This window comes from Phyllopteryx taeniolatus, chromosome 1 (assembly GCF_024500385.1).
Source record: "Phyllopteryx taeniolatus isolate TA_2022b chromosome 1, UOR_Ptae_1.2, whole genome shotgun sequence".
Lineage (NCBI taxonomy): Eukaryota > Metazoa > Chordata > Actinopteri > Syngnathiformes > Syngnathidae > Phyllopteryx > Phyllopteryx taeniolatus.
The window spans coordinates 38,335,818-38,348,681 of record NC_084502.1 but is presented as its reverse complement, the minus strand read 5'-3'; the positions used below and the strand labels follow the sequence as shown (position 1 = coordinate 38,348,681).

General features: G+C 42.9%; 1 protein-coding gene across 1 annotated transcript in view; it reads left to right on the top strand.

The window, feature by feature from the left end:
* LOC133487502 (protein bicaudal D homolog 2-like) overlaps positions 1-12,610 on the top strand; it is a 40,356-nt gene extending 27,746 nt beyond the window's left edge. The window contains exons 6-10 of the mRNA XM_061794157.1: positions 224-481; positions 561-764; positions 1,573-2,121; positions 2,549-2,700; positions 8,306-12,610. Of these exons, the coding sequence (XP_061650141.1) occupies positions 224-481; positions 561-764; positions 1,573-2,121; positions 2,549-2,700; positions 8,306-8,660 (1,518 nt within the window). The 3' untranslated portion in view covers positions 8,661-12,610. The remainder of the gene's footprint in view (positions 1-223; positions 482-560; positions 765-1,572; positions 2,122-2,548; positions 2,701-8,305) is intronic.
* Positions 12,611-12,864: the final 254 nt, after the last annotated feature.

Here is a 12,864-nt window from a genome sequence, read left to right as displayed (position 1 = left end):
TTTTGTTTTGAGTCACTAATGGTGTAGTCACAGTGGTTCATTCGCCTGACTTCCATCCAGGCAGCGTGGCTTCAGTTGCCGCTCAGTAACGAAGTAAATGCAATTGCGAATGGTTGTCTGTCTCTATTTGTGCCCTGTGCTTGACTGGCAGCCTTTTGCCTGAAGTCAGCTGAGTATTGGTCATCTATCTCATTGCACTCTGGGTTTGGTTATCTCTCCTCAGATGGAGCGCGAGAAGGTCAACCTGCTGTCCACTCTGCAGGACTCTCAGAAACAACTTGAGCAGGCCAATGGCGCTCTGTCAGAGCATCAGGAGAAGGTGAACCGTCTGACAGAGAACCTTAATGCCATCCGCAAGCTTCAGGCTAGCAAGGAGCGCCAGTCTGCCCTGGACAATGAGAAGGAACGTGATAGCAATGAAGACGGAGACTACTATGAGGTGGACATCAATGGGCCAGAGATCCTGGAGTGCAAGTACAAGGTTGGGTGTCTTGGAGTTGAACAGAGTAGAAAGAATGTCTTGAGGTCAGTTTTAGTTACCGTTAGCTTTGCCTTCCTAGGTTGCCGTGTCAGAAGCTGGGGAGCTAAAGGAGGAACTCAAGACATTAAAGGCAGAGTACCAAGCGTGTCAGTCCCGTTATGAAGAGGAGCGCACCCGGCTGGAGAACGATGTCACAACACTCGGAGAGAAGCTGTCTACTCTGGAGAAGACAAGAGGTTTAGAGAAAGACGAAAAGGCCAAGCTGGAGAAGGAACTGCGTAAGGTACCGTAATTTTTTGTGTATAATGCGCATTTCCCCCCCCCCCCCCAAAATGCCTAAAATGAACATTATACTGTACATAGGTATAGTAAAAGCTTGAAAATTATTGAGTTATATGAGTAGATGTGTATTTTAGTAAAGCCATCAATTAGTTTTAAATCTTGCAATTTAGAAGTTTACATCATATTTTGGGTCACATTAAAAATTTCATAATTCATCTATCTACTCCTTTATTGTGTATTGAGGCTGTGATGCACCCTAGTGTATAGTTTTGACACTGCAGTTTTATTATAATGTGAATGTTAATAGAGTTTATGAGTGTTTATCCGCCCTCTGCAGCTTTTATTTTATGTCTTAACATTTATTTTTATTATCTTGCACAAGGAGTGAATTTGCTATCTGGGCACATGACCTCTCTAGCTTTCATCACATTGTGCAAGCCGGCTGACATGCCAATGGTCACGTGAGAAGTGGAAAATACCTCCGCAAAGCCGCAGTGTTAAAACTAAACACTGGGTCCGCCACAGTAATTTATACATTACTAAAGAACAAGTAAACCTTTAGTATTAATAACAATACTGATCCACCCTAATTAGAAAAAACAAATAGGAGGAGATCACCACTAACATTTATTGCATATAAATATATCAATGGATAGAAAGTCATGGGTGTGCATCATTCATAGGAAGAAGGGCTTTCTGTATTTTTTTTTTTTTTTTGATTGAATTTTGGGTGTGCCCATTCTGACATCTTACTTGAAAGTCAGCATCAAGTTTGTTTATGCGCTTCATTTCTGTCCCTTCTCTTCCAGCTGAGTGACGTGGCCGGTGAATCTCAGGGCAGTCTGAGTGTGGCTCAGGACGAACTGGTCACATTCAGTGAAGAACTGGCGACTCTCTACAACCACGTGTGCATGTGCAACAACGAGACCCCGAACCGCGTTATGCTCGACTTCTACAAGGAGGGCAAGGCTGGGCGCAGCAGCCCCGAAGGCCGTGGCCGCCGCTCTCCCATCCTGCTCACCAAGGGCCTCTTCCCAGAGCCTGTTAAGACTGATCTCAACGATGGCGCTCCATCTCCGGGCTCATCTCTGCCTTCTCCTGTGTCTGACCACCGCCGCGAGCCCATGAACATCTACAATCTGGTGGCCATCATAAGAGACCAGATCAAGCACTTACAGCTGGCCGTTGACCGCACCACAGAGCTGTCGCGCCAGAGGGTGGCCTCTCTGGAGCTGGGCACCGTGGCCGACAAGGATAAAGAGGCCTGCATGGAGGAGATCCTCAAACTGAAATCCCTCCTCAGCACAAAGAGAGAACAGATTGCTACTCTGAGGACTGTTCTGAAGGCTAACAAGCAGGTCAGTTTGTCTTAGTTTTATCCTCTCTGGGTGTCTCTCACAGTTGATTCAACATTCCAAACATGCCTTGAAGGACACAAAAAGTAGATTGAAGCAGAAGCTATTTCAAAGCTTTTCAGCTGTTCAGCAAATGTGGATGAGGTCTATAGCTAACATGGGTGGGGACACCAGTCTTTTGGTGTCAATTGCACAAAGAAGGGGAGCTTAATTGTATCTACAGTTGTTGTCCCTGTAAAGTTTGTGTGCTACAGTCAGAACAGAGACATGAATACCCCTCAATTTGTAACCCCTGACTAACAATAGACGCAAACGAGCTTTCTACGAAGCTACCCTTATGATTTACGTGGCAGAATTAAGTAGCTCTGTCATAAAGGTTGTCGTTGGTTCCAACCTCACTAACGTTGTTCTATCTTGTTGCTGCCCACAGACAGCTGAAGTTGCTCTCGCCAACCTTAAGAGCAAGTACGAAAATGAGAAGGCTATGGTGACCGAAACCATGATGAAATTGAGGAATGAGCTCAAAACCCTGAAAGAAGATGCAGCCACCTTTTCATCTCTCCGAGCTATGTTTGCCACACGGTAAGATACTTGCCGTAATTTTCCCACCACTTTGCCGCTCTTCACGTAAAATGTGTTGTAATAAATGATCTTAAATAGAAAACAGTAACACAGTCATTCACACGTTTATGATGTCAGCTTCTCTCTGTGGTATTATTGTGATGTTACATATAGTAGGATTTTTTTGTTTCCTGAGATTCATGTACATAAATAGTACACTGTTTCTGAGGTACTAAGAGGAACAGAAGGCGAGAGAGCGAGAGAGAGAGAGAGAGATCGATATCTTGTTTTTGATCTGTGTGTGTGTGTGTGTGAGAGATGTTGTTTTTGACATGTATGTGTCAAAGGAGGGTCTCAAATGCCATCCCCTCACTAATCTTATCGTATTTCAAAGAGAAGACGGTCAAAGGTTCTGTGTGTAATCCCACCTCAGTTTGGTCTGGATTACAAATCGACCCCTTGACTCAAGAGTATTCTTACTCTGTTTTTTTCATATCATGCGTGCATGCATGTGTCCTGACATGTCTACTTTTGAGTTTACTGAAACTTTCACCCTCTTAGCCATTTCGAGATGACTAGTTGTAAGCGAGGCTTATTCCCCTTATGTGCCATTCTTAGTTTCTAATGCACTTACGGTCTTGTGAACATCATCTCTGACCCAAATGGCTGCACTGAGACAGCTTTCTGTTCCACATTCATGACTACTCTTGAATCCACAGCTGTGGCTCAGGCAAACTTCCGACGGGAGATGGGGGGTGGTATTAGAGAGTGTTGCTTTCCTCTTAGTGTACAGGAATTCAACATGGACAACTCCCAAGTCTGCATATTTAAAAGACTGGTGTCACTTTGGTACTGTGCAGAACAGGCTGTGGGTTGTCTATGGAATGCTGAAACACGATCTTTAATCACACTGTTGTTGCTATTCGTCATGTGTTTTCTCCCCAAAACACCTCCCTTGATGACAATATCTGTCAGCCTCTGGTTCTATCAGTGTTCTGTTTCCTATGCATGAATTACACTCTGTTTATGGGATCCCTCATATTGGTATGTAAATTCTGTCCTATAAAGCAGGAGGTTAGGTCGGGGGACTGTGTGAGGGACTGGCAGTTTTCCCACACTCCCTTCCCTTTGTGTACCAACCCCTCCGTCCTTCCTAACCACCAACCACCAGAGAAGAAAGAGAGGAAGGAGTCTTTCACATAGTAGTAGTAGTAGTATTAGTAATAGTAGTAATGCCTGTGATCAGGGTTCGCGCTGCCCGTTCGCCACCTCGCCAATGGCTAGTTAAAATAGGATGTAGTGAAGCGAATATTGACCATGTTAGCCACACTGGTGAATCAAAATCACCTGTGTCAAAAGCCTTTCCTGATAAAAGTTCAAGTGGGCGTGCTCATTCTGCTGTGTGTTTATGATGTTAATAGTTTAGTTTTTTGCCGGTTTCCTAAAATGCTTCAATCCACCGTCCAGCCGGCTAGCTGGCTGCCAAGGCAGTCAGGCTCATGAGCTTTCCCGACTGCGGGGATCGGCGCATCGGTGAAGACAAGACCCGATGCCAGTTGGCGCCGAATTGAAGCACGCATATTACCGCGACGTATGTTTGAAGTGTCGATGGTCAATGTGTCTTGCAAGTCACATTAGTTCTCGTAGCTAGCTAGCTGCCTTCTTCATCAATCATACATGCAAATCTGTCGCCATTCAGCAAAATTTGCCGTTTTGAACTCAAAATGGGCCATTTACGTAAATCGTATAGATCCGAAGAGTTTTTCCTGGAGGAGGGGGTGCGTCGCCGTCATTGACATCATAGGCTGTTTCGTACTCCTTGAACACTGGCAGCTTGAGCCATTCCACACATCCACCATCAACACACAGATGTATTTGTGAATATTACTCCGCGGCGGACTAATATGCGGCCTGAAATGAGGCAAATTTTATTTTAATCTTAAATTTGTACATCAACATGTACTTGAGCGGTGTAAATAAGTTTTTCTGTGTTTTTAGTTGTTTATTTATTTTTGCCTTATTGTACTCTTTAGTCTTCCAGATTGCTTAATTTATCTTCAAATCAAAACGATTCTCTGCAGGAGCTCTGGGTATCCCCCCAGACCCCACCTAATGATTTTTTTAAATTTTTTTTGTCACCTTTTTCATACCTTTGGTGTTTGCGTGTCTGATCAATGCACAAGCTGCTAATCCCTCTTTGCTTGTGATGTTGAGCGGTGGTGGAGGCAGTGGCGGCGCTGGCTCAAACAATGCATCACTACCTAGTCATTTGGGGGCCAAAGGCAAACATAGTCATAGTCACTCTCCACTTTACACTGCGACTGACGAGCAACATTATGCAGTATTACAGTTTTACAAAGCATTAAGCTAAATCAATAAGTCAATATTCTACTGCGATGGGAGGTTTTTCTTTTTACAATTCAATAGTAAAATAAAGATTTGTTATTCATAATTTATCATAACATTTAGGCCTGGCGTACAGGAAAGAGTTGTTTATTTGTTGGCTATATCCAATGTTGTGTTGGTCATACTATAGAATAATTTATTTATTTCTTGTTTACTGAATAATGCTGGCGGCACGGTGGACGACTGGTTAGAGCGTCAGCCTCACAGTTCTGAGGAGCGGCGTTCAATCCCCAGCCCCGCCTGTGTGGAGTTTGCATGTTCTCCCCGTGCCTGTGTGGGTTTTCTCCGGGCACTCCTGTTTTCTCCCACATCCCAAAAACATGCATGGTTGGTTATTTGACAACTCTAAATTGCCCGTATGTGTGAATGTGAGTGTGAATGGTTGTTTGTTTGTATGTGTCTTGCAATTGGCTGGCAACCAGTTCAGGGTGTACCCCGCCTCCTGCCCGATGATAGCTGGGATAGGCTCCAGCACACCCGTGACCCTAGTGATGAGAAGTGGCTCAGAAAATGGATGGATGGATGAATAATGCTGATGAAAACAACCCCCCCCCCCCCCCCCCAAAGAATTGCACACTAAATCACAATATTTGTTTTAAAAGAAATCTCGCAATTAGAGTATTTTCCCAAATCGCTCAACCCTAGTCCTGATTGATGACTTGGTAGTTTTAATTGGGCCCACATCGTTAAAAGCTCATCGGCTTCCCAGTGAGGAGGACTGGCTAAGTGTGGCTAAAGGTTTAGTCACATGAACACGTGATGTTGTAGCTAACTATACACAAGTGTGGCTAAGAGATTTTTATACTGTTTAGCCACACTGGCTAAGAGGTTTCATGACCAAGTGCTAACCCTGTGTGATGGTGGATTTCTGGGGAGAACTTGTATATATTGAATGATTTGACAGAGAAATAAAAAGGACAAAAGTGTATTTTTTGTGTGAGATCATGCTGCAAGGTCTGTATGTGCTTTTATCTCAGCTGCTGTAAGTGTGGCTTTCCAGCTGCAGCGTCTGGTGTCATGTTAGCTCTTGTTTCTTAACAGTCCAGCCATTCGCCTGAATCACTTTTGCTCCTCACCCTCGTCAGACCTGCTGTTGCTTTGTTAGTTGTTGTCTCCCCTCATCATTCAATTAAATCTCCTCCTCCACCCTTCTCTTTGAGGGATAGCCAACCCACCATGGCCAATCGAGGTCCAGACAACACAACAGCTGTGCATTTGTATGTTTGTGTGCCTCTTAGCGATTCAGAATTACGGCTGCATGAATGATGCAATAGTTGAGGGATCAAGTGACAAGTACAAGTACAGTGTCATCACATGATGCAGAAATGTTGCTGTTTGCTGAAGTTGTGAATGTGCTAACTATTTATCAGCCTTCCCTCTGCCATTGTGCCTCTCACACCATCACCAGCACAGAAACCCTCCTATTGTAGCCAAGCAGTCCCAAGAATAGACTCCTCAGTTTGTTTGTTTTTCGGGAAAAACCCTCTCAGCCCCCACCCACCCTTAAGTCGACTCGTCCCCCCTCCCACCCTCATCATGGTGGGTTAATGAAGCAGGACTGATCCCTTTTGTGTGTGTCTGTGTGTGTGTGTGTGTGTATGTCCATCCGTGTCTGTCCGTGTCCGTCCGTCCCCCACTGGGAATCAAACTGCGCACACAAGGTTGGGGCTAAGGTTATGTTTGTCCGGTAGTCAGTCGAGTTCACACTTTACAAGCACGTGTAATACGCAATATGCACGCAGCAAAACATTTGCACACTGTCACTGTTTTCAGATTGTGCCCTTGAGATGTTTTTAAAACAATAGTATCCTATTGTATGCTACTTCTTTTATTATATTTATAATCTTTTAACTGGAAGGAAAATAAAACATGAAAAGTTTTAAACCCAAAATTACATTTGGAAAATATTTCTCAAACATTTTTTGGCCTGGGAATATGTAAAAAAATAAAATGAAATAATAATAATAATCAAACAAAATGTTGTGACCGCATGATAAAATAATCTATTAAATGGAGAAGCATTATAATTTAGCTGGAAACCATAGCATCAAAATTAAAATGCATTTAGTTAACTAAAGACAGAGAGACAATGTGCACTGATAGAAATAGGAGATGGGTGAAGTAACCATTGGAGACCATACTAAATAAAAGACTCCTCCATCAACGGAGGTGAGTTGTCCCCTAAGGAATGTTACTTTGATTTATTTGTCAGCAACTTTATGAGTAAGTCACTGTCAGTATTTTACCTTTTCTACTGACAAGCATCAAATTGCACCAGGCGATTGATGACATTGCCACAGTGCAGCATGCAAGCAGTCATGTGGGACTGTTGTCGTGCACTATTCTGCTCATAGATGGTGAAGGATTGGCTGTACTATGATCTCACTTCTGTTTTGAAAAGTTATGATGAGGTGTGAGGAGCTAAACCGGGTGATGAACAATGTCTTGTGTTTTTACGTTTGTTCAGCTCATTCACAGTTTAACTAATTAGCCATTGGACAAGACTTTTTGGTTCCTCATTGAATCTTAATTCTTCTTCTTACTGAGCCATTTTGAACAATTCTGTTCTCCCGCCAGTTTGGATGAGTTTTGTGGATGAGCTTGTAAGCCCGAACCGCAACCTTGTTCAACAAATTTGAGTTGGAATAGAAGAGAGATTGCGAGCAAGACATAAGTGACCTCACAGTGTCCTCTGAATGAGTGGAAGTGGACAGCAATCTCACCAACATGCTGCAAAGTCTAACAAGATGAACATTTTAATTTCTTACCTCTTGCTTAGGTGTAATGTCTTCATGTATGTGGTTCTTAATTCTCAAGTAGAGAGTGGGGGAAAAAATCCCCATACATTTATGATGCAGTAATTACTCCAATGGAATCAGGTCAGTGATAAACTCTAGGAATTATGAGAACAAATGTGGCTCATGCCGCAGGAAGTCTGTACAGACTTGGCTGTTCAATAGCGCCGCCTGGTGGTGACAAAAAACGATTTGTGAAGGGTGTGTGTGTGTGTGTGTGTGTGCGCAATGCAGTAGTACATAAATGAAAGTGGCTCTATCTCACTTTTACAACATACAGTACAGTCAAGCGAAGCATGTTTTCATTCCTGTCAAAACCTAACTGTCATTATCCGATGGTTGTGTAATGGTCAAATGTTCAGGTGAATACAATGATAATCTTCCTGCTCCCTGTAAAATGTTTCCATGTTTCAATTCACCTACAGATGTGACGAATATGTCACTCAGTTGGAGGCCATGCAGAGGCAGCTGGCTGCAGCAGAGGATGAAAAGAAGACCCTCAACTCACTGCTGAGGATGGCCATCCAGCAGAAGCTGGCCCTGACCCAGCGCCTGGAGGACTTGGAGTTCGACCATGAGCAGACGCGCCGCACAGGCACCGGTGTGCGATCTAAGACCCGCAGCAAGGCCTCTGCGAACGCTGCCGGCAACACCAACGTAAGCCAGGGTTTCACCTGCGCTGGCTCCGGCCAAGCTGAGCACAGCAATGCCATGCCCAGCGGCCTTCTGGGAGGCCCTGCTGTCTTCTGCAGCGAGAAGTACAAGATCTACTGCGACTGAAGCGGCTGCCGAGTCTGCAAGGGACTGCTGTGTACAGAGGGGAGGGGGCCCGAGGGCCAGACCCTCCCTGCCATTGTGTTAAAGAGCCCCACTCGCTCGCTTTGCTCCTTGGTCAACTTGTGCTCCTCGAGCGACTGCTGTGTGACTAACCATCTGCTTGCGTGTGCTAGTGTAAAGGTTTGGTGATGCGCAGTTGTATGTGCAGAGTGCACTAGACATTTGGGCTGTAGTAGACAAACATGGCATGTGAATCGTATGGCCCTGATTATGTTCAGGGGACTCTCTGGATACTCTGGAGCGTCTATTCTTTCCATAGTCTGTGTGCTGTACATACGAAGTTCAAGGTGGCGTTGTGCTTTGTGCTTCAATCCTCTGCCTCATAAGTGTTGCCTGGCAACAGTAACACATCATGAAGATATGTTGAAGAGAAAGAACGATGTCCAAAGATGACATCTGGTGGCACGGGTGCTCCTTTCAACAAAAGCTCAAAGCTCAGCTGACCACTGTTAAATACATGTTTACAAGAAAGAAGATTCAACAAAAATATGCAATCTTGCCCTGCATTCCGGCCAGGGGAGTACTATTTGAAACGACACATGAAAATCTGAAATCAGGTTTTATGATGGGCAGTAAAGGAGCACCTGTGACCTTAGCTGTTTTATCATTTCAGGATTGCTTTCAAGTTCAAGCTGTGACGCTAATGCAGCGATACGGCTCAGGCTCAATAGAAACGCATGGCTTTGCAGTTGTATGCGCTATTTGAAGTGCTTTTCTTTTGTTGAGGTACATGATCAACTCGTGTCAGCGAGGAGTCATTTGCGTGTTGAAATGTAGGGGGTCTTTCCAGTGTGACCTATTCATGTTGGATTTTTTTCAGAGCCATATGAGGAGGGAGACAGGATATTTGACAAATCGATCTCCAAACCTAGAATAAGTGCGCTTCAGCATAGGTGCCTCAGGTCAACCTTCTGGCAAAAATAGATTGTTTGATTACTGTCAACAGAGCTTCGTTATAGTTTTGAACAACAATGATTATGATTATTTCAAATCCTAAAAGAGCACAAACTGGATGATAATTCTTCACACAGACAAACCACGTGGCGAAAGTGCCTGACAAAGCATATTCATCAGGTGATGTAACGCTTGTGTCCTACTCTCCCTTCCTCGGTCTTTGCGCTTCTGATGTCTCCAATTCGCCACGAGGAGCATTAGTTTGCCAGCATCCCTCCTCCCAAGGTCAACCTTAAAGTACAATTGAGGATTTGTGTCAGGTAATGTCCTCACACTTGTGTTTAACCCTTTATAACTCGTGCGTGTTGCTGAAGTGCGTTGAAATGGAACCTCATCGTCCTTTTTTTACTTTGTTGGTGTGTGAGGACAAAGCGAAGTGCTGTCTTTAGTAGCCCGAATAGCTTTAACTCCTTGCCGAACTTATGTTCCGCAAATAGTAAAAAAAAATATAAGTGGGGCTTGTGTTTTATAGTCAATGTACTGCTTGTGGATCATAAAAATATTAGCTTTATGATTCTAAAAGCAGGGTTGATGCGAGGGATTCCTGCAAGATTGAGCAAAATTTGCAATTTTTTTCTACCAATATATATTTGAAACTATATTCTTAACACAATGTTGTTCAGGTTAATGACCTTGCAGGATCTTGCTACGGTATTTGTTCCTCTCAAATGTGAAGAGAGCGGCACAATGTCTGCGTCGCGTCAACCCTGCTTGAGTGAGTACCAGTCAAGCGACCACTCACGGCATGGAGATGGGGGCCTCCACAGGCGTCAGTCACTCTTCTGTTGACAACTCACCTATCTCATGTTTATGACAGTGACAGAGAGAAGCAGAGGAGGGACAACTAGTTGTTGACTTGACTGTGAGAGGAAAGTTTATATGGCGGCATATTAGCGTGTCACCTGATCGGCTCCTCCTACCGCTCCATCTTTACATCATTCTACACACGATGATATCATATAAAACATTCTGCATGTCAAAAACATTACTCATGAATTTGTGTTTTTTGAAAAAAAGCATCATCTCCTCTGGTTTGGGCTGCTTGTTGAATCCTGTGAATTGATTATGATTGGCTAATCCCATTCACCAATGACAAGACAGGGGAGATGTTTGTTTGTTTTTTGTCTGTTTGTTTTTTCATTTTTTTTGGTTTTTGTTTTAGTTTGTTTTTAATCTGTGCACTTTCATAATATAGAATTTTAACAGACTATGATTAACCTTTAGGAAAGCATGGTAGTACTATGGTTTGTGAGATATTCAGTATAGGATGATATAAATTCAAATTATGTGTCTCCCACAAAATATTTACTCGACTAAAGTGTTCTCCACAAACCACAGAGCTACAATTGTTGCCTAATCCTAAAGGAGTTACACATCAGTTACTCATTCTTTAAGTTATGTTTCATTATATGTTGTGCTGTTATTTATCTGTTCGTTCTACTGCCATATTCACTACAAAAATCCAGGGTGATCTAATTCTGGGGTTTTTCATGTATTTATTATTCCTAGGAATAGTTCAAAATAACTCTATGAAACTTGACAACGCTCTCACTTGGACCGGTAAGTTATGTCTCGGGAATATTTGAGCGATATGACTTTTCCTAACTTCTTACCGAGGGCGTTCCACTGAAACGGGATCACTGACCTTCAGAATTCTCTGCAATAGCGACCATGAAATTCCAAATTGGAATTGTTTCATTCTCTCTTGGTTTATTGTGCCAAATCTTGGCATACCATTTAAGATCTGACAGACAAGCAACAACTGCAAAAGGTGTCAGTCGGGCTGGGGGTCTTTTTGCGTTGTTTAGTTCTTCGTTTTTTGACCAGTAGTGCCTTTCATTGTTTCAAGGGAGAATTTTAGACTAGCGTTTTGTTTTTGTGTCTCTGGGTGAGGGTTTGGCACGCAAAATGACTATGAGCAGCAATAAGTGCAAAGGGAATTGTGCCCCTTTCTACATGACTCAGAAGATAGTTTTAGAATTAGCTCAATAAATCCAACATTGTATTGAATTCTGCATGTCAGTGATCCTCTCAATAAATTCAGGGGTATTAAGAAAATGTTTTTTGTTTTTTTAATCAAACTTTGAGAACCAAAAGTCCCTTTGGCCTCCTGTTTTTGAACAAAACGGCTCCAAGCATCTTTCGTGTGTTTGTGTAGCTGAGTGTGTTATTGGAAACTACAAGCTTTGTTTGGTGAAGGTCATGGGGTATCAATAGTATTATTGGAAAAATGTGCAGAGAGCGCATTTTATCTTGCTTTTGTCAATTTTTTGGTTTTTCATTTTTCAGTCTTTTTTTTCTACATCGTCTTTAAGTAATTTGTTTTCAGGAAACAGAAAACTAAATTAGCATCAACAAGCGTGAGTAGTGCCATGATAGTCAGTGCTCGTTTGTTGAGGCGTCAAAGTCACCGATAAGGAAGTAAAGCTAACGAAAAAAGTGCAATTCTGATACAGTTGGACATTGAAAAAAAAATGATAATTTTCTGTTTGCTGGAAGCCACAGCATTGTGATGATTAAACTAGCTGTGCAAACTTTATATTGTCATATTGTGTTTTCAGTATTGATCCATAATAAGAGGGACATCTTTATATGAAATAATAACTTCACTAGTATGTTAATATTTATTTGAATTGTCATGCAGTACTGTATTCATATCAATAATGTGCATTATGATGAGTGGTCTTGATTACAAGTAAATGTCATATGCATGTTTATCAGCTTATGGGACCTTTACACAGCAGTGAAAACAAACGGGTAAACCTTTTAGGGTGTTGGAAAATTAAGACATAAATTAAGTGAGAATAATCTGATGTATTACTGCTGAACTAACCCAGTGAAAGTGTTTGGTTTGTTTTGCAGCTGGGACGTGTTCGAAACTGTGTAAAGGTAGTCATGCTGGCTAAAATCAATAAATGTGACTTAAGTCGCAGAACGCATCAGTGTTGTTTTTTGTGTATGCAGTAGCTCCTCTACAGCAGCCGATGAAGGGGTTAACAAGGGAAGTGTGGTGAAACGTAGCAACTTGTGCACTCCCAGATGGACGCCATGCACGGGAGAGCTTCCCAGCTGTGGAGGGCTTCAGGATCACATTTCATACAATGCACAACAACACTCCCACTGCCTCTCCCCAGCCTCCATACTCAACCAAAATCTCCCTTCTCGATTTTCCTCCTGTTCTCCTGCTTCCCTC